The following is a 22358-nucleotide window of genomic DNA, read 5'->3' on the forward strand; positions in this document are numbered from 1 at the left end:
TCTACATGTAACTTTAGCCTGCAGCTTTGATATGTGCTGAGAAGGACAGTGTACCGTCTAGCCATACTCCCATATACTTGTATGAGGTGACTACCTCAAGCTCTGAACCCTCAGAGGTAGTAATCACACCTGTGGGGAGAGGGGCATTCTTCTTACCAAACCACATGATTATTGACAAGTTTTTCCAACACTTTTGATAAACAGGGCAAAAAAGAAATAGGCCTATAACTGTTAGAATCAGCTTGATCTCCCCCTTTAAATACAGGACAAACCGTGGATGCCTTCCAAGCAATGGGAACCTCCCCAGAGAGGAGAGACAGGTTAAAAAGGTCAGAGATAGTCTTGGCAATTATATGGGCAGCAACCTTAAAGAAGAAAGGGTCTAAACCAGGGGTGGGCAAACCTTTTGGCTCGAGGGCCACATCGGGATTTTGAAATTCAACGGAGGGATGCATTTTTTTGGGATCAATTGTTTGTTAAAATCAATTTGCGGGGGCCTCCCGAGTGGCACAGCTGTCGAAGGTACTGCACTGCAGTGCTTGAGACGTCACTACAGACCCAGGTTCGATCCCAGGCTGTGTTACAGCTGGCCATGACTGGGAGACCCATAAGGTGGCGGACGAATTGGCCCAGCATCGTCCGGGTTTGGAGAGGGTTTGGCAGGCCTAGATTTCCTTGTCCCATCGCGCTCTAGCGACTCCTGTGGCGGGCCGGGTGCATGCACGCTGACACGGTCACCAGGTGTATGGTGTTTTCTCCGACACATTGGTGCAGCTGGCTTCTGGGTTAAGCGGGCATTGTGTCAAGAAGCAGTGCGGCTTGGCTGGGTCATGTTTCAGAGGACGCACGGCTCTCGACCTTCGCCTCTCCCGAAACCGTATGGGAGTTGCAGCGATGGGACAAGACTGTAACTACCAATAGGATACCACGAAATTGGGGAGAAAAAAGGGGTAAAAAAAAAGTCTCGCGGGCCGGATTGAAGATCACGGCGGGCTGGATACGGGCCATACTTTGCCCTCTCCCCCCCTTGGTCTAAACCATCTGACACAGATTTTTTGGGGGGTCAAGTTTAAGGAGCTCCTTTAGCACCTCAGGCTTGGTGACCGCCTGCACGGAGAAACTTTGTAGCAAGGCAGAGGGAAAAGAGGGAGGAGCATCGGGGTGGAAGATGAGGGGAGAAGAGGAAATGTTGGACGGGCAAGGAGACATGGCTGAGTCAAATAGGAATCCTGACTTACTGAAGTGGTGATTAAAAAACTCAGCGATGTGCTTCTTGTCAGTAACAACCACCTCATCAACTTTAAGGGACATGGGCAGCGGTGAGGAGGAGGGTTTATTCTCCAGGTCTTTAACCATTTTCCAGAACTTCTTGGGGTTAGACCCAGAGAGAGAACTGCTCCTTAAAATAACTAACTTCGGCCTTCCGAATAGCCTGAGTGCACTTATTTCTCATTTGCCTGAACGGGAGCCAGTCAGCCTGAGTATGCGTGTGCCGAGCCTTTCGCCAAATGCAATTGTTGATCTAACAAATACTGGGAAATAATTATTTTCTGATAACATATAGTGGCCGATTCCGACCCGAGTAACACGCTCTGTACTTAAGCATGAGAAAATCATGCTATTCACCTGCTATTCGTTCGGGGTGAAGATCCAAGAAATTAAGGTGTGGCGGCGGTGTGTATTCAGATATGCCGTATTCTGACCTTGACTTAATTCACTTAACTTAAAATCACATCAACATGACATGATATGTATTGCGGCCCCTTTTCCACAGTGAAGTAGGCTATAAATAGTTGTGCCGTTATTCAGCATTTTATTTGTGTGTCCTCATAATTTGCGTGGAGGAAATTTGGAGAGACTTCTGTAGGGCTGAACCTGCCGAGTTGATGTATGCGCTTTAGAATGTTTTAATTATATACCCGGGATTTTCTCCGTTTTATTTTACAATTTGTATCGTGTTAAATATTAGCTACTATTGGGAGCCACCATCAGTAATACACACATACATTTACGACTGTCACTTTAGTATTTGTAGCTTCAATTTTGCATCATTCCATTCCATTACGTTGATGTAACGGCTGTCTTCAGAGATGGACCAAGGCGCAGCGGGATTGTGGACACTCATGTTTATTAAATCAACAAAACAAGTAAAGTATCCACTGGAAAACCAAAAACAGTACTCACGACTGCAAACCGTTTTGCAGGCTCACAAAGCAAGCAAGCAAAAACAACCACCCACAACCCCAAAGAAACACACACACCTATATAGGACTTCCAATCAAAGGCAACTCAACACACCTGCCTTCAATTGGAAGTCCCAATCAACAATACAAACATTCCCATACACAAACATGCCACGTCCTGACCCCAAAACTAAAACACTAGCTCCATCTGCTGGTCAGGTCGTGACAGTACCCCCCCCTCAAGGTGCAGACCCCGGAATGCACCTACCAACAGAAAAACACCAACAAAAAACCCATAAACAATAACCCCTAAACAATAAGGGAGGGAAGGGAGGGTGGCTGCCATCACCGACGGCAGTGTGCTACACCCTCCCTCCCCAACCCACCTATCCTGGAGGTGGCTCAGGTGCAGGCCGTGGACCTCGCTCCACCTTCGGCGTCGCCCACTTTGATGGTGCCGATAGCTGCGCCGGGCAGACGGGCCACTCGGGCTGACCCTGGCAGACGGACCACTCGGGCTGGGCCGGGGGACAGGAGGGCCCCTCGGGCTGGGCCGGGGGACAGGAGGGCCCCTCGGGCTGGGCCGGAGGGCAGGAGGGCCACTCGGGCTGGGCCGGAGGGCAGGAGGGCCACTTGGGCTGGGCCGGAGGGCAGGAGGGCCACTCGGGCTGGGCCGGAGGGCAGGAGGGCCACTCGGGCTGGGCCGGAAGGCAGGAGGGCCACTCTGGCAGAACCGGGCAGTCGGGCCACTCTGGCAGAACCGGGCAGTCGGGCCACTCTGGCAGAACCGGGCAGTCGGGCCACTCTGGCGGCTTCTGACTGGCGGGCGGCTCTGGCGGCTCCTGACTGGCGGGCGGCTCTGGCGACTCCTGACTGGCGGGCGGCTCTGGCGACTGTTGACTGGCGGGCGGCTCTGGCGACTGTTGACTGGCGGGCGGCTCTGGTGACTGCTGACTGGCGGGCGGCTCTGGTGACTGTTGACTGGCGGGCGGCTCTGGCGACTGTTGACTGGCGGGCGGCTCTGGCGACTGTTGACTGGCGGGCGGCTCTGGCGACTGTTGACTGGCGGGCGGCTCTGGCGACTGTTGACTGGCGGGCGGCTCTGGCGACTGTTGACTGGCGGGCAGCTCTGGCGTCTTACGCCTGGCGAGGCTGGGCTGATGCACTAGCCTCCTGATGCTTGGGGCTGGTACCGGGCGGACTGGGCTGTGCGTCCGTATAGGCGAGATGGTGCGTACCTCAGCGTAACATGGCACCCTCCACCTCATACGCACCTCCCTGTAGTCACGGGTAGCTGGCTTACGGCTCTTCCCTAGCCTGGCCAAGCTACCCGTGTGCCCCCCCCAAAAAATTATTGGGGCTGCCTCTCGGGTTCCCTTAGCTCCCTTAGTTTGTCCTCCAAGAATCGTCTTTCGTCCTGCCAAGTCCATTCCTCCACTTTTTCCTCCTGTGGCTTCCTCCTCTTCCGCTGCTTGGTCCTTTGGTGGTGGGTGGTTCTGTAACGGCTGTCTTCAGAGATGGACCAAGGCGCAGCGGGATTGTGGACACTCATGTTTATTAAATCAACAAAACAAGTAAAGTATCCACTGGAAAACCAAAAACAGTACTCACGACAGCAAACAGTTTTGCAGGCTCACAAAGCAAGTGCAAAAACAACCACCCACAACCCCAAAGAAAAACACACACACACCTATATAGGACTTCAATCAAAGGCAACTCAACACACCTGCCTTCAATTGGAAGTCCCAATCAACAATACAAACATTCCCATACACAAACATGCCACGTCCTGACCCCAAAACTAAAACACTAGCTCCATCTGCTGGTCAGGACGTGACAGTTGACCTTTTTTCCCCTCTGCCACATCTGTGTATTTGTTCCTGAGGGTCGCTAGCATTAGTGGATTTAATTAGGCTAACGTTGTGAAATAATTTGGGACATGTAGCCTATTTGAATCATTATGGAACTCAGACCACAAGTAGCAGGTTAAACCTGGAGCCTGGCACACGGTTCACGACAACTGGACCGGTGTCATACAGTTCCATGGATTAGGGTAGATTTATAGTACTATTGTTCACCCTTATTGTACACTTTTTTCCACCTTCCAATATTTCATGGATTGAACTTGAACATGACAACTTTTAGGATTAATCAAAGCACTTTATTTTTGATTCATCAATATATTTCATGGGTGAAGGCTCTCTAGACCTGTTTTTTTATGATTCATACATACTTTCCTAACAAAAAATATTTTCCTAAATAATCTACAAGATCAGAGTATTTTTAAATCGACCAGTTGGTGCTGAAATGGACGGCTTTTGTGATGGAAATGTTATTGTGTTGTAACGGCTGTCGTAGTAATGAAACCAAGGTGCAGCGGGGGACGTGTGTTCATCTTGAAATTTAATTGAAAAAGAGAACACTACAAAAATAAACAAAAGACGACAGCAAAACAGTCCTGTCAGGAAATACTCTCAACAGAAAACACTAGACAGAAACAATCACCCACAAAAACCCAAAGGAAAAACAGGCTACTTATGTGTGACTCCCAATCAGCAACAACAAACTACAGCTGTGCCTGATTGGAAGCCACACGGCCAAAATCAACGAAACAAACCAACCTAGAAAAAATAACATAGAACGCCCACCCAATGTAACACCCTGGCCTAACCAAAATAAAGAACAAAAACCCCTCTCTGTGGCCAGGGCGTTACATGTGTGTATGTAATCGTATGTTTAGCACAATGCTGCTTTTGTAATAACCTGTATTGGTTGGGTTCATGCGACTGGCGAGTTGCATGAACCTGCACAAAGGAGTAAAGCCATTTGGCAGTATGCCCAGCACATTGCTCTGGGATCTAGAAGGAGTGATACAATGTCTCAGTTTCAAAGTAAGAAACCTGATGTGGTATCAGTCAGTCACATGCAGGAACCAACCATGCTTATATGACTTGTCTGTGTCACAGTATAAAGGAACTGAAAGGGAACCTCCCCTTTGGAATTATCATTAAGTTTGTATTGAGTCTGTGAACCTCTCCAGCCATGATATTAAAGATTGCTTCATTTACTTTGAGTCCTTAGTGGTGAATTTCCACAACACTTTCTTTCATTGATCCCAATATTCTGAACCCATTCTCCTTGTGTATTCTCTAGACAAAATTATATTTAAAGGTACATTGTATTTAAAAGGATGGCTTAAGATAAACTAACTGAAAACCCTATTGAATGAAGAGAGAAAATTGGTTGGCCAGCAAGTGGGTTTCCAACGATTGCATTTAATGTATTTTTATTGAGACCTACAGTGCATTTGGAAAGTATTCAGACCCCTTCACTTTTTCACCATTTTGTTATGTTACAGCTGTTGTGTTTTGAGAATGTGAAATATACTTATTCATGTCACTGATGGAGTGCTAAGGTTTAGAGGGTCTACACCAGAAGTTAAGGGTTATAGGTATATAAGGAGGAAGGTATATAGTGTGTGCAACTAAGCTTGGAATGTGTTGAGTGCAGGGAAGCGATTACATGTGGCAGACATTGATAAGGGGAGACGGGTGGAGATCTTAGAAACTAACAATGTCACTGAGGGAGAGAGGGTAATGTATAACATTTACATTATGTCAGGATATGTTATTGTTAGCCATCAGGGATCCTCTGGGAGGAGAAGAGACACAGTCTGGTATCAATAACCATGACAGCCTTGTGTTAGGGAGGAGTGAGCACTTTGGGGTAGAGGTCAGGCTAGATGAAGTGAGGAAGAACAGTGTCACGTTCGTGGTAAAAGACGGACCAAGGCGCAGCGTGATTAGAGTTCCACATCTTTTATGTAAGTTAAACTTCTACAAAACAATAAACCAACAACGAAACGTGACAGTAGTCGTGCAACATGCACATACACAAAACAATATCCCACAAAGCAGGTGGGAACAGGGACACCTTAAGTATGATCCCCAATTAGAGACAACGAACATCAGCTGCCTCTAATTGGGAACCATACCAAGAGCACCAACATAGAAATGAAAAGACTAGAACACCCCATAGTCACGCCCTGACCTACAACACCATAGAGAACCAAGGGCTCTCTATGGTCAGGGCGTGACAAACAGATATCACTATGGTTCTGTCTAGCAACAGAGATGCATTGACTGTTCAGTTGTGGAGGAGACTCAGCCTAGGAGAAAGGGTTAAATATCAGTGCTTGTGTGAAATGTTGGTTGTCTGAATTACAGCTGTATCGACGCTTTGGGAAGAATTAAACTTGGTTAAGCTTCTCTAGTGCCCATAAGTTATTTACTATGAAAATTAGAACCTAACATAGACTTATTTTAAAATTGATTAAATAAATGTAAAAAATCCTCATCAATCTACACACAATACCCCATAATGACAAAGAAAAACAGGTTTAAAAAAAATAAACAAATAAAAAATAACTGAAATAACCTTATTTACATAAGTATTCAGACCCTTTGCTTTGAGACTCGAAACTGCGTCTTGTTTCCATTGATAATCCTTGAGATGTTTCAACAACTTGATTGGAGTTCACCTGTGGTCAATTCAATTGATTGGACATGATTTGGAAAGGTACATACCTGTCTATATAAGGTCCCACAGTTGACAGTGCATGAGGTCAAAGGAATTGTTAGTAGAGCTCCGAGACAGGATTGTGTTGAGGCACATATCTGGGGAAGGGTACCAAAAAATGTCTGCAGCATTGAAGGTCCCCAAGAACACAGTGGCCTACATCATTCTTAAATGGAAGAAGTTTGAAACCACCAAGACTCTTCCTAGAGCTGGCCACCCGGCCAAACTGAGCAATCGGGGGAGAAGGGTCTTGGTCAGCGTGGTGACCAAGAACCCGATGATCACTCTGACAGAGCTCCAGAGTTCCTCCGTGGAGATCTGAGAACCTTCCAGAAGAACAACCATCTCTGCAGCACTCCACCAATCAGGCTTTTATGGTAGAGTGGCCAGACGGAAGCCATTCCTCAGTAAAAGGCACATGACAGCCAGCTTGGAGTTTTTCCAAAAGGAGTTTTTCTAAAAGATTCTCTTGTCTAATGAAACCAAGATTGAACTCTTTGGCCTAAATGCCAAGTGTCATGTCTGGAGGAAACCAGGCACCGCACATCACCTGGTCAATACCATCCCTATAGTGAAGCATGGTGGTGGCAGCATCATGCTGTGGGGTTGTTTTTAAGTGGCAGGGACTGGCAGAACTTGAAAGGATCTGCAGAGAAGAATGGGAGAAACTCTCCAAATACAGGTGTGCCAAGCTTGTAGCGTCATACCCAAGAAGACTCTAGGCTGTAATCGCTGCCATTTGCTTATTTGCTTCAATCACTGTGCACAACCGGCGCGTATTAGAGGCTGGCTTCTATTTGAGCCAGGCGTCTATTTCCTTAATGCACACAGATTTTGCTCAATAAAATATTGAAAAGACTACCACACTGTTTATTGTGACCAGTATTGTGACATTATAACACCAAATCCATCGCATATCAGACTTACACACCCGATTTTGCGCTTCAGCACTATTCTCTCACTCTTTGCGCCTTGTATCCCTGTTGTTGCAGGGAGATCACAACAGATAGATCTCAGTATTCAATGTTTGTCCAGATACCTTCAATACTATCCACGAGGGGCAACATGAGCACGTATTAATTTCTGCTTAACAGTTAAGATTTTTCTGTTTTAACAACCTTAACTTATCCTATCCCGTGCCTCAACTTACTCCATACCCAGAGACCACTTGGCACAACTTGAATGAATTCGGATTATTTCCATGGATACACAGCATCCTAAAATATACTGTATGTAGATATCTTGGTTAGAAAGAATAATATATTTCCCTTGACGGAGTGATGCTGAATGTATAAATGTCTAAACTTACCCCACTCTCCCCTACCTACTTTCACGTCACCCATAGACATGTATCCCTCAGAAGGGTCTTTCCATGGAAGCCTTCACCCTGTGCATGCGGCTGGCCACCGAGCTGGCAACAGGCAGCCGTGAGATCATCCTGTTCACCTACCTCACAGAGTACTATGACAACCTCAATGTGTGGAGAAAGGCTAACGGCACCTACGGTCTGTGCATGAGTGAGGCCGGGCGACCAGTTCTAGGAAGAGTCTTGGTGGGTCCAAACTTCTTCATTTTAAGAATGATGGAGGCCATTGTGTTCTTGGGGACCTTGAATGCTGCAGAAATTCTAAATAAAGTATTTCTGTTTTATTTGCTCAAATGTACAAAAACATTTTTCTCTTTGTCATTATGGGGTATTGTGTGTAGGTTGCTGATTTAAAAAATGTATTTAATACATTTTAAAATAAGGCTGTAACGTAACAATATGTGGAAAAATTCAAGGGGTCTGAATACTTTCCGAAGGCACTCTATGTCCTTCAATCGATTACTTGAAAATCACACACAGACGAAGTACTAATGGCAGCCTGCAGTACCTCGGTCGGCCTTCAATTTGATATACTCAATAAGACGGGGCAGCACTGAGCTAGCCTGTAACGTCACTTCCTAAAGTAACTCAAGCTGTGCATGCGATGTTTCCAAAAACTCCTCCATTTAGCAAGATGGTGACACGCTGAAACGACAACACATGATCTTCAGATGCGCCACTGAGCCTTCTCATAGTAAACAATGGGGTGACGTCATCGATCGCTTCGTCCATATTTTTTTCATCCCCTGCCACAACCAGGCAGGCATGAATAGAACATAGACAGCCTTCAGCGGACCATACCACTATTACGATAAAATTAGGGATATCATCTAATTTATTTGATAATTCAATTATATACCTTTCTTGCCAACAAATTATATTATTTTAATTTTTATGTGAACGAAATTGACATGAAATGACACGCAGGATGTTTCGGATACCCCTACATTGACATAATGGGACATGCCCAGTGGACTGATCATGTGACATTTTCCATGTCGCCATTTTCTACCGCTACACCACTGTTCCTGTGAAGAGGTGGATTTTTCGACTGTCGTCCTTGTGCTGGATTAAAGGGCCTTGCAATTGACAGTGTTGAGAATCGACAGAAACATTTACGTTTAAAAGAAAGGAAATACACGGTTGCGCGCTTTCACTGTCAGTAGCTTTTCCTGTAAGAATGTCGTCAGAAAGCCCCGAATACTCCCCGTTCTTCGCAGTGATGGGAGCCTCTGCGGCTATGGTCTTCAGCGGTAACGATAACTATCACAACACCTTCGTTCAGTCATATGTCTCATATGCCTTGTTCAATCATTGTGTGTGTGTGTGTGTGTGTGTGTGTGTGTGTGTGTGTGTGTGTGTGTGTGTGTGTGTGTGTGTGTGTGTGTGTGTGTGTGTGTGCGTGTTTTATTTTTTTTACACTCGCCCGAAATGTCTACTACTAAGGAATTTTGTGTTGATATGGAGCAGGCAAGTCAAAAAAGCCAAGAGGATGCGGTTGCTTGTTAGATAACTGGCCATCACAGGTGTGATGTGAGAGACAGTGGCGGTTCTAGACCATTTCAACTGGGGGGGCCAAGCTGGGGCCAGTTGTACTGTTAGAGGGGCCAGTTACATTAGACGTTATTGTTGTCATCGTTTTCTTCACTGCATTGCAGGCAAAAGCCCATAATCATCATCGTTGCCACTTTCTAATAACGGATGTAGATAGCAAAAATGTGTTATGTAAAAATTCTTTCATACTCCACATTTAGGGGGGCCACAAGGGGGTCCAAAAATGTTGTCACAGGGGCACTGCCCCCCCAGAAACGCTAGTGGTGAGAGAGTAGGCATTCGGACTTGAGATTTCCATCGTAACATGTGATGTTGCCATTGACGTAACAAGCTGGCCAATTTCTATTGATACACTTTGATGTAGATATTTGTGTATTAACTAGTAGTTCAATGGAGACATTCGATACATTAAATAACGACGTTTGGCGCGTGGGTTTGGTCATCGTGTCGACTAGCAGCAAGATGCCTAATGTTAACTAGCTTGCTCACCTAGGCTACTCAACCACAGATAGAACAATGCGCCATATGTTTCACCGATGTATACATCTGAAGCATCCAGTTGTCATTTCCTCTCACAACCAAATATGGTGATTCAAAAATAAAATTGATTTAAAATATATATTTAACCTGTACTTTATCAGGTAGTCAAACTGGGACCAATGTCTATTTTACAGATGAGCCCAGAATTACAGGAAATACACACATCAATATAAATACAAAATGCATGCAGAAAGAACATGGTCATAAAAGAACACATTCATCAGTAATAAGGTCCTCAATCAGCCTTTTGAATTGCACCATAACATCAAATATTAAGAACATTTTGAGTATTGTTTCACAAATATGATCAAATCAAATTTGACAACAGGTTGTCTACAGTGAAATGCTTACTTACAAGCCCTTAACCTCCCTGGGCAAACGTCCCACCTAGTCAACAGCCAGTGGAATCACGTCGCGCGAAATACAAATACCTCATGAATGCTATAACTTCAATTTCTCAAACATATGACTATTTTACACCATTTTATAGATACACCTCTCCTGAATCGAACCACGTTGTCCGATTTCAAAAAGGCTTTACAGCGAAAGCAAAACATTAGATTATGTTAGGAGAGTACCCTGCCAAAAATAATCACACAGCCATTTTCAAAGCAACTAGCATGCATCACAAATACCCAAAACACAGCTAAATGCAGCAGTAACCTTTGACGATCTTCATCAGATGACGCTCCTAGGACATCATGTTACACAATACATGCAGTTTTTGTTCGATAAAGTTCATATTTATATATAAAAACAGCATTTTACATCGTCGCGTGACGTTCAGAAAATATTTTCCCTCAAATACTGCCGGTGAATCAGCGCCACAATTTACAAAAATACTTGCCATAAACATTGATACAAAATTAAACTGTCATTCAAAGAATTATAGATGAACATCTCCTTTACGCAAACGCTATGAAAGATTTCAAAAAAGCTTCACGAGGAAAGCACTCTGCAATAATCTGAGTACTGAGCTCAGAAAAATACACTAGGCTATACAGATAGCCGCCACCTTGGGGACATCTAAAATCATACATTGCATTAGAAATATTCCCTTACCTTTGATCATCTTCATCAGAAGGCACTTCCAGGAATCCCAGGTCCACAACAAATGTTGTTTTGTTCGATAAAGTCCATAATTTATGTCCAAATAACTCCTTGTTGTTCGTGCATCCAGTAAGCTACTCCAAGTGTAGAAAGCGTGCGGACGATGTCACGACGAAAAGTTTAAAAAAAAGTTGTATTTACGTTCGTTCAAACATTGTAAAACATCAATCTTTAGGGCCTTCAGAATGTGAAGATTCAATAATATTTCAACCGGACGGTTCCTGTGTCTTGAAAAAGGTTTTGGAACGGGAGGATCCTCGCTCGTGAACGCGCCCCAAGAAGTGATGTCACCCCCTGCCTCAACAACTTCCCCTCCTTGTCTTTCGGTCTGTGTTCATCGTAGAAGCTTCAAACAACTTTGTAAAGACTGTCGACATCTAGTGGAAGCCGTAGGAAGTGCACAATTATTACTACGTCACAGTGTATTCAATAGGAAATGACTTGAAGGCAGCCCATGCATCCAGATTTCCACTTCCTGGTAGGATTTCTCTCAGGTTTTTGCTTGCCATATGAGTTCTGTTATACTCACAGACACCATTCAAACGGTTTTAGAAACTTCAGTGTTTTCTATCCAAATCTACTAATAATATGCATATCCTAGCTTCTGAGTTTGAGTAGGAGGCAGTTTAAAGCTAGTGAGGGAGATAAGTGTTTCCAGTTTTAGAGATTTTTGTAGTTGGTTCCAGTCATTGGCAGCAGAGAACTGGAAGGAGAGGCGGCCAAAGGGGGAATTGGCTTTGGGGGTGACAAGTGAGATATACCTGCTGGAACGCGTGCTGCGGCTGGGTGCAGCTATGGTGACCAGCGAGCAGAGATAAGGTGGGACTTTACCTAGCAGGGTCTTGTAGATGTCCTGGAGCCAGTGGGTTTGGTGGCGAGTATGAAGCGAGGGCCAGCCAACGAGAGCGTACAGGTCGCAGTGGTGGGTGGAATATGGGGCTTTGGTGACAAAACGGATGGCACTGTGATAGACTGCATCCAATTTGTTGAGTAGGGTGTTGGAGGCTATTTTGTAAATGACATCGCCAAAGTCGAGGATTGGTAAGATGGTCAGTTTTACGAGGGTATGTTTGGAAGCATGAGTGAAGGATGCTTTGTTGCCAAATAGGAAGCCAATTCTAGATTTAACTTTGGATTGGAGATGTTTTATGTGAGTCTGGAAGGAGAGTTTACAGTCTAACCAGACACCTAGGTAGTTATAGTTGTCCACATATTCTCAGTCAGAACCGTCCAGAGTCGTGATGCTGGACTGGCGGGCAGGTGCAGACAGCGATCGGTTGAAGAGCATGCATTTAGTTTTACTTGTATTTAAGAGCAGTTGTAGGCCACGGAAGGAGAGTTGTATGGCATTGAAGCTCGTCGGGAGGGTTGTTAACAGTGTCCAAAGATGGGCCAGAAGTATACAGAATGATATCGTCTGCGTAGAGGTGGATCAGAGACTCACCAGCAGCAAGAGCGACATCATTGATATATACAGAGAAGAGAGTCGGCCCAAGAATTGAACCCTGTGGCACCACCCCCTTAGAGACTACCAGAGGCCCGGACAACAGGCCCTCAGATTTGAGACAATGATCTCTGAAAAAAATATGGCATGATTCCACCAATTTTAACCTTCTGCATCACTTTCAAAGAAGTACTTTTATTTTGAAGGCAAACTGCAAATTCCACACTTGTGCCTTATCCTTATTGTGGCTAGCTTCACAACACAACCTGGTCAGGTCGAGCCTCACTAGCCAGATGAAGCTAGCTGGCTGCTTATAACGTTAGCTTTGGGCAACAGGGTTAAGTAGCTGGCTAGCTATTTATTTTCATGAACTGAAGTTCAATTTCAATAGGCGAACAAGTGGCTACCTAGCTAATACTTACTCACAAGGATTCCTAAATCATTGCTAAGAATAGTGAAAATGACTGCAGTTTCTACTGGTCATTGTTTTCAGGCTGGTTGTATTGGTGCAAGCTTGGTACCAAGCTAAAGCTAGCTAGCTACTCCAGAAGTTGCTGGGTGGTATTGTAAACACATTGTTCGTGGCAGGTGTTTGCTTGTTTGCAGACTTCTTTGTACAGCTTTGACAGTGCTAGTAGTGTGGTGGCGCTTGGCTTGCACGTGCAAATTCAGAACACACAACATTCTATAATAGAACTGTTATTTGACGTGTCAAATTAAAAGCTCATTTAACGCATCAGTGTTATTTGACGTGTCTTTTTTGACATGCAAAGATCCAAACTGCGTTCCATATTATGTCATGAAGCTAATAGCAGTGACGTTATTACTGTGTAACTCCGGTAGAGAAACATTTGAACAATAGCGTACTTGGTAACGTTAGTGTGTACCGGTGCTCGACCAGTCGCGAAAGCCAACATCACCCACGACAGAGAAGGGTTGATTGTCAAGGGCAATGAATCCAATTATCTAGGCGTTAATGGATTTCACCTTTGAGTTGTCTCGCTGAAATGTTCTTACTCTGTCAAATGACTGCACGACTTGTTGACTCCTCGATCCACACAGCAGACATTGTGGGCTAGGTTAGGAATGCTGTGTTGCACGTGTAGCGCAACATTTTACGTGGCATCATTACGTCATGTACCTACGTTATATAGGTATCCACGTCAGCCTCGACATCGGCGTTAAACTAGACATCAGGCCGATACCTATGTTGGTATTTTTAGCTAATATCGGACAATTCCGATATGTTCACCGATATATCGTGCATCCCTAGTGGAAAGTCCCTGGCCGCCGTTAAGCTCGTGAGTCAAATGACTGCGGGTGAATGACTGGTTCTGGCGAGTGGGTCAAACAAAGCCAGTGTGAATGGTGCTTTCAAGACAACTGGGAGCTCAAAGTTCCTAAATCATGACATCAGTAATCTTCAGGTCGGAAAGTCGGAGCTCTAGAAAGATGCCAGAGTTTCCGAGTTGGATGACCGTTCCAATATATATTTTTTGATGAGTTCACAGTTGTCTTGAGCACTTGGAAGTCTGAGATTTCAGAGTTCAGTTGTTTTGAACGCGGCAGAACGGCAACGTTATAAACCATCTTTGGTGTTGTCGTATACAGAGGCCTTTTTTAGTTAATGCTACAATGTTTCATCGCTGACCTTGGAAAATAAAGTGTTGTAGATTTACATTTCTGTCATTTAGCAGACACTTTTCACTTTTATCCAGCGACTTTGTCCAGTGAGTGCATACATTTTCGTACTTGCTCCCCCCCGTGGGAAGCGAACCCACAACCCTGGCGTTGCAATCACCATGCTCTACCAATGGAGAGGAAATTCATGTGACGGCTCTGATCAAATGAGGAAGGTACCCTAACTCGAATGAATTTAGCACCATCTTGGCTATTGATTGAATATGGCTAGTCAGGTGCTGCATTAGATTGCTTGTCAGTCACTCAGTCTTACTGTGTCATTACCATTGAAGCTATTTATACGTTTGAATATTTGTAGCTACTTTTTAAGTAAATGCCGTCAGTCAACTTTTGCAATACATTAGGAGATTAAGAACATTGCGTTCTTCATTTCATCGGTCACATCATTTTTCATTATGAAGCTTACCTGTAGTCCCCAGTCACGTGGTGGTTGTTTACAAGCACACAACGACGAGAGACTCACAAGTTTTTGTGTAGCACGCGGCAGGTGATCTAGTTACAGTATGGAATTCACCACTGAAGGTTTGCCAGCTAGATAACTTAATAGTTATAAGATAACTGGCTAAAATGTGCTAAAGGCTCTGCAGTTGTGCATTTGGTTTGCAAATTTAGTAGCTAGTTAGCTATCTAGCTAAATGGTTAGCTTCTTCCAAAATCAAGCTTCGCTTGGTAACAGCAGAGAATTCCCTCCTGGATCAAGAGCCTTGCTGTTTAATATTTGCTTTGTGTGTGCAACAAACTGTGAGTAGCATCTTTGAGTTACTTGTAAAACTTTGAGCTGTAAATGTCCGTCTTGCAAATTGTTTAGGTCAGAGACTGTATAAAATGTCTGCAGTGCGCTCGTTAGCATTCTCGTTCATGTACTTGTTAGCATTGCTAACCTTCTGATTAGATGTGTTAAGATGGTGTTTAGAAAATCGCGCCCCTTGTGTTCATTGACGATATTACCGAATATCCCAGTATGGCACAAGGTTGTTATGACAGTCTGGATACTGTCCAAGCCCAACGTCTTGTGTGCGTGCCCTACACAATTTGTGGAGGTGGAGTGAGAACAGGCTACATGGCTAATTAAAGTACAGTCGTGGCCAAAAGTTTTCAGAAAGACACAAATATTAATTTTCACAAAGTCTGCTGCCTCAGTGTCTTTAGATATTTTTGTCAGATGTTACTATGGAATACTGAAGTATAATTACAAGCATTTCATAGGTGTCGAAGGCTTTTATTGACAATTACATGAAGTTGATGCAAAGAGTCAATATTTGCAGTGTTGACCCTTCTTTTTCAAGACCTCTGCAATCCGCACTGGCATGCTGTCAATTAACTTCTGGGCCACATCCTGACTGACGGCAGCCCATTCTCGCATAATCAATGCTTGGAGTTTGTCAGAATTTGTGGGGTTTTGTTTGTCCACCTGCCTCTTGAGGATTGACCACAAGTTCTCAATGGGATTAAGGTCTGGGAAGTTTCCTGGCCATGGACCCAAAATATCGATGTTTTGTTCCCCGAGCCACTTAGTTATCACTTTTGCTTTATGGCAAGATGCTCCATCATGCTGGAAAAGGCATTGTTCATCACCAAACTGTTCCTGGATGGTTGGGAGAAGTTTCTCTCGGAGGATGTGTTGGTACCATTCTTTATTCATGGCTGTATTCTTAAGCAAAATTGTGAGTGAGCCCACTCCCTTGGCTGAGAAGCAACCCCACACATGAATGGTCTCAGGATGCTTTACTGTTGGCATGACACAGGACTGATGGTAGCGCTCACCTTGTCTTCTCCGGACAAGCTTTTTTCTGGATGCCCCAAACAATCGAAAAGGGGATTCATCAGAGATAGTGACCTTACCCCAGTTCTCAGCAGTCCAATCCCTGTACCTTTTGCAGAATATCAGTCTGTCCCTGATGTTTTTCCCAGAGAAGTGGCTTCTTTCCTGCCCTTGACACCAGGCCATCCTCCAAAAGTCTTTGCCTCACTGTGCATGCAGATACACTCACACCTGCCTGCTGCCATTCCTGAGCAAGCTCTGTACTGGTGGTGCCCCGATCCCGCAGCTGAATCAACTTTAGGAGATACTCCTGGCGCTTGCTGGACTTTCTTGGGCGCCCTGAAGCCTTCTTCACAACAATTGAACCGCTCTCCTTGAAGTTCTTGATGATCTGATAAATGGTTCATTTAGGTGCAATCTTACTGGCAGCAATATCCTTGCCTGTGAAGCCCTTTTTGTGCAAAGCAATGATGACGGCACGTGTTTCCTTGCAGGTAACCATGGTTGACAGAGGAAGAACAATGATTCCAAGCACCACCCTCCTTTTGATGCTTCCAGTCTGTTATTCGAACTCAATCAGCGTGACAGAGTGATCTCCAGCCTTGTCCTCGTCAACTCACACCTGTGTTAACGAGAGAATCACTGACATGTCAGCTGGTCCTTTTGTGTCAGGGCTGAAATGCAGTGGAAATGTTTTTTGGGGATTCGGTGCAAATTATAAATTGCCATCATACAAACTGAGGCAGCAGACTTTGTGAAAATTCATATTTGTGTCATTCTCAAAACTTTTGGCCATGACTGTAGTGTGGACTCTAGACTGGTTAAACCAGACTGGCATCGCTCTCTGGAATTTTTTCACTTTAGTTTGGCTAGACTAGCTCTACTGCCTTCGGGGTTCAGCACTGCATGGCTATGTCCCCATTTATCTCTCATTCAGGGACTAAAATTAACACCTGTCAAATGCTGGTAGATTTTGGCATTGGCGGGTCAAATTCACCAGCCACGTTGGCAAGTGGTCAGTCTCCACAGTGCAAGTATTTCACTCACGTTTGTGAATAAAAAGTCAAGTATGATCACATTTCTAGAGAAATTACTTCTGCAGAAGCTTTTTTCAAAGTATTTCTGCTGTTTTGTTTCATAGCTGGTAAATGAATTGCACAAAGTCAAAGAACTACAAAACCTATAGCCTATCCCACCTCGTGCTTCAACACTGCATGTGAAAGCTGAGTTGAAAGATTCATTTTTAGAAGCGTTGCACACAGGCATAAAAGTTTATCTAATTTACTTAAAACAAAACTCTACTGAAGGGAGACTTTGTCCTTGTTTCGTGGCTATTTACACTGAACAAAAATATAAATGCAACATGCAATGTGTTGGTCCCATGTTTCATGAGCTGAAATACAAGATCCCAGAAATGTTCCATATGCACAAAAAGCTTATTTCTCTCAAATTTTGGGCACAAATGTTTGTCATTTATAAGTCTTTGCTAGGTAAAGCCCTTCCTTATCTCAGCTCACTTGTCACCATAGCAACACCCACCCATAGCATGCGATCCAGCAGGTATATTTCACTGGTCATCCCCAAAGCCAACACTTACTTTGGCTGCCTTCCCTTCCAGTTCTCTGCTGCCAATGACTGGAACGAATTGCAAAAATCACTGACGCTGGAGAGTCATATCTCCCTCTCTAACTTTAAGCATCAGCTGTCAGAGCAGTTCACTGATCACTGTACCTGTACACAGCCAATCTGTAAATAGCACACCCAACTACCTCATCCCCATATTATTACTTACCCTCTTGCTCTTTTGCACCCTAGTATCTCTTCTTGCACATCATCATCTGCACATCTATCACTCCAGTGTTAATGTTAAATTGTAATTATTTCGCCTCTATGGCCTATTTATTGCCTACCTCCCTACTCTTCTACATTTGCACACACTGTACATATTTTTTTCTATTGTGTTATTGACTGTACGTTTGTTTAACTCTGTTTTTGTCGCACTGCTTTGCTTTATCTTAGCCAGGTCGCAGTTGTAAATGAGAACTTGTTCTCAACTGGCCTACCTGGTTAAATAAAGGTGAAAAAAGAAAAAGAAATGTCCCTGTTAGTGAGAGGCCACTTTTGTCACACAACACAATGCCACAGATGTCTCCGGTTTTGAGGGAGTGTGCAATTGGCATTCTGACTACAGGAATATCCAACTAATCTGTGGCCAGATAATTGAATGTTAATTTCTCTACCATAATACCTTTTTTATCCCCGATTTCGTGATATCCAATTACAATCTTGTCTCATCGCTGCAACTCCCTAACGGGCTCGGGAGAGGCAAAGTTTGAGTCATATGTCCTCTGAAATATAACCCGCCAAACTGCGCTCCTTAACAGCTGCCAGTTTAACCCGGAAGCCAGCCGCACCAATGTGTCGGAGGAAACACTGTTCAATTGATGACTGAAGTCAGGCTGAATGCACCTGGCCCGCCACAAGGAGTAGCTAGAGCATGATGAGCCAAGTAAAGCCTCCCCTAACCTGGACGATGCTGGGCCAATTGTAAGAACCCGGGCCTGTAGTGGCGCCTCAAGCAGTGCCTTAAACCACTGCGGTCTAAGGCACTCGGGAGGCCACTGAGGAGTATTTCTGTCTGTAATAAAGCACATTTGTGGGGAAAAACTCATTCTGACTGGCTGGGCCTGGCTCTCCAGTGGGTGGTCCTGGTTCCCAGGTGGGTGGGCCTATGCCCTCTGAGGCGCCCCTGCCTAGTCATGTGAAATCCGTAAATTAGAGCCTAATGAATTTATTTCAATTGACTGATTTCCTTCTATGAACTGTAACTCAGTAAAATCTTTGAAATTGTTGCATGTTACGCTTATTTTTGTTCAGTTTACCTCTTTCCCATGCCTCTAAGACAATGCTTCTTTTTAAATGTTTTTCCTTAAATCCTCGCCATCCTCTCTCCTCGCTGAAAGAACGGACCAAGTGAAAGCTATTCTAATGATGAGCTGAGTTTTCACCATATTGTTTACCTGTCAAGTCTTTGCCAATCAGTACAGTTGAAGGGGAGAATAGGACTGATTTTTAAGCTATTAAGGTAGCCATATAGGCTCTCAAGAATTTGGGAACCTTTGCAATCACAGATGGGTGTGAGCCTCAGAGTTAAAGGGATAGTTTGGGATGTTGGCAAGGAAGCCCTTTATCTACTTCCCCAAAGTCAGATGAACTTGTGGATACCATTTTTATGTCTCTGCATTCAGTTTGAAGGGAGTTGTTAACTAGCGTTAGACTTAACATTAGTTACCAATTATGCTATGGGAACAGTCATTCCAGTCATTGCACTAACGCTAGTTAGCATTGGCTCGCGACTGTACCTATAACTTCCTTCATACTGGATGCAGAGACATACAAATGGTATCCACATGTTCATCTGACTCTGAGGAACTAAATAAAGGGCTTCTTTGCCAAAATCCCAAACTATCCCTTTAAACGCACACAAACTACTGAAACCATTGTGATGGGCATTACCATTGTGCTAATGCATTTGTTGATCTATTGAGTTTTCCTCATAGATTTCAGTTTTTCCTAGAGCTACGAAGCATTGAAAGGGAAGCTTACCTGTGACAAACAGGCTTTGATCAACAAGCGCACACTGTACTGTCAACTCCATTGCTTTTAATACCCCCACGCTCTATAACGATCTAATCTCTGGTTCTCATGTTATTTTTTTTCATGTTTCAAGTGTGTTCTGTTGACCAAGTAGTATGGTCTTGGAATTCTGTGTTTTTGAAATTCTAAATTCTCCTTCTCTCCTCCAGCATTGGGGGCGGCCTATGGCACGGCTAAGAGCGGAACGGGCATCGCTGCCATGTCGGTGATGCGGCCGGAACTCATCATGAAGTCCATCATTCCTGTGGTCATGGCGGGTATCATCGCCATCTATGGGCTGGTGGTGGCGGTGCTCATCGCCAACAACATTTCAGAGAAAGTCACCCTCTACAAGTAAGAGCTCAGACATTGCAGATGCTAGTTACCCTTTCTCAAGTCTACCGCTAGGTACTGCATGTCTGAAACGATCTGATTGGTAGTAATATGCTATTGGCTCCACTTGATAGGATTGGTGGATTTTTCACAATTGTTTTTTAGAAGTGTTTTAGTGATGTACTACATCTGTAAACTGATGGTCTGCAATCTCTTTGGGATGCTATGACTGCAATTGTTTTAAATAAATCTTCCTCTCTTTCCCTCCCCATCTTTCTCCGTCTCTCCAACCCATCTCCATCCCTCCTCACTTTTTCTACCCTCCATCTTTCTCTAACCCTCACCTCTCCCCTGTAGGAGTTTCCTCCACCTGGGTGCTGGGCTGAGCGTGGGGCTGAGTGGGCTGGCGGCTGGTTTCGCCATCGGTATTGTGGGCGATGCAGGTGTTCGGGGCACGGCCCAGCAGCCCAGGCTCTTCGTGGGCATGATCCTCATCCTAATCTTTGCAGAGGTCCTGGGGCTCTACGGTCTTATTGTGGCTCTCATCCTCTCCACAAAATAGAGAAAGAAAAGAGCAAAGTCCATCTGTCCGTCCGTGTACGTCGAGTCAACGCTACGTCATCCATTCCATATATATATATATAAACAACTAAGAAATAAAGAATAAATTGGAGCGCATGCCTTTACGACTGGTTCCAAATCGACTCCCTTTAGCCACTTCTTTCCTAGTGACACTACTTGGTCCTTTGTAGATCTAATAGGATTGAATAAGTGTTAGCAATATGGTAATGGTAAAGCCACAAATCTACCTACATTGCTTATTCATGCCTGTCAGATCTACGAGGGAGGCATCTTGAGGTGTTAAGGGCTGTGTCCCAAATGGCACCATATTCTCTACATAGTGCAATAATTTTGACCAGAGTTATATGGGCTATAGTGCTCTGGTCAAAAGTAGTCCACTCAATAGGGAACAGGGTGCGATTTGGGACATGTCATGGGGTTGATTTTAGATTGGGCGTGAAGTGAAAAGCGTCTCCTATTCCAATCGTATCTTTTTTCCTGTACAGTCCTTGAGTCCACTAGCCAACCCCTTATAAATGCGCTATGTAAATGTAGTGACGCTTTCGTCCTGTGCGTGCTTGAGTATCGGTTTACCTCCTTCCTCCCAATTTCCTCTCATTTGTGTGTCTGCTAAATGACTTTTATTGTTATTTTTTCTTTTAATGTCCGAAGAACGGACTGTTGTACAAATCATTTTATTTTTCTGGGGACCATTTTCACATTAAAGGACCTAACTAATACGAGGACATGGATAACTATTTTTTTGGTTTGGTTGTTTTTTCACTAATTATTTATGAAGATTTTGAAATGTTAATAAAACTGTTTTATCGAGTTCCCAATGAGATGGAGAGGTGTGCGTGTGTATGTATATTAGATATATATATATATATAAATATAATCTAAATTTATATATCTAATAAATATCTGTATAGCTAGATTAATTGCACTGTAGGTAATTGTTCTAAGGGCTTTGAGTTCCTCTGGATGCATGTATCCAGTGGTTACAATGGAAACTGTCTCTGATGTGCAGATGTTGGAGTGGGAGTTAACTGTGTTTATGGTGGCTGGCATGTGTGTGTGTCAACTCTAATACATCATTCTCATTTGTACTGTTGACCTGTAGTACTGGGGTGTAATCAATATTCCAAATGAAAACTAGACAGATTCTATTGGACAGATTCAGGTAGGTCCCCCGTTTGATTCGTAAATGGTTTCCATTGCAAGACTTAATAAGTAAACCCCAGCCTTGTGGTTGCAGTTGCTCACTGGCGGGCCTCGTCTGTCTAATATCCAATTAAATCTCAACCACATCTTTTCTTGCCTCATTTAATGATTTTCTGAAAGAATGGAAGAATAGCCATTTGCACTTTATCCATTCTGTTCTAGTACTCAACCCGGAAGCAGCACAGGGTTAATTGCGTTCACCACCAACTGCTCTATAGTTGGAGGGGAAAAAATCCCACGTCATGGCAGTTGCATGACAATACAAGTGTCCAATCATAGGTGCGGCTGGACAGTTTGACAATGTATTGTTTTATGTCAGTGTCCTGAAAGTAAATCATGATCGTGAAAGACAGAACAATGAGCCAG

General features: G+C 44.1%; 1 protein-coding gene across 1 annotated transcript; it reads left to right on the top strand.

Moving 5' to 3' along the window:
• Positions 1-9104: 9104 nt before the first annotated feature.
• atp6v0ca (ATPase H+ transporting V0 subunit ca) lies at positions 9105-21882 on the top strand. The gene is made up of 3 exons (XM_029726995.1): positions 9105-9380; positions 20045-20228; positions 20565-21882. The coding sequence occupies exons 1-3, from the start codon at positions 9308-9310 to the stop codon at positions 20767-20769; spliced, it is 462 nt and encodes a 153-aa protein (XP_029582855.1). The 5' UTR covers positions 9105-9307; the 3' UTR covers positions 20770-21882.
• The last annotated feature ends 476 nt before the right edge of the window (positions 21883-22358 follow it).

The sequence above is a fragment of the Salmo trutta genome, chromosome 32 (assembly GCF_901001165.1).
Source record: "Salmo trutta chromosome 32, fSalTru1.1, whole genome shotgun sequence".
In the NCBI taxonomy this organism is placed as follows: domain Eukaryota; kingdom Metazoa; phylum Chordata; class Actinopteri; order Salmoniformes; family Salmonidae; genus Salmo; species Salmo trutta.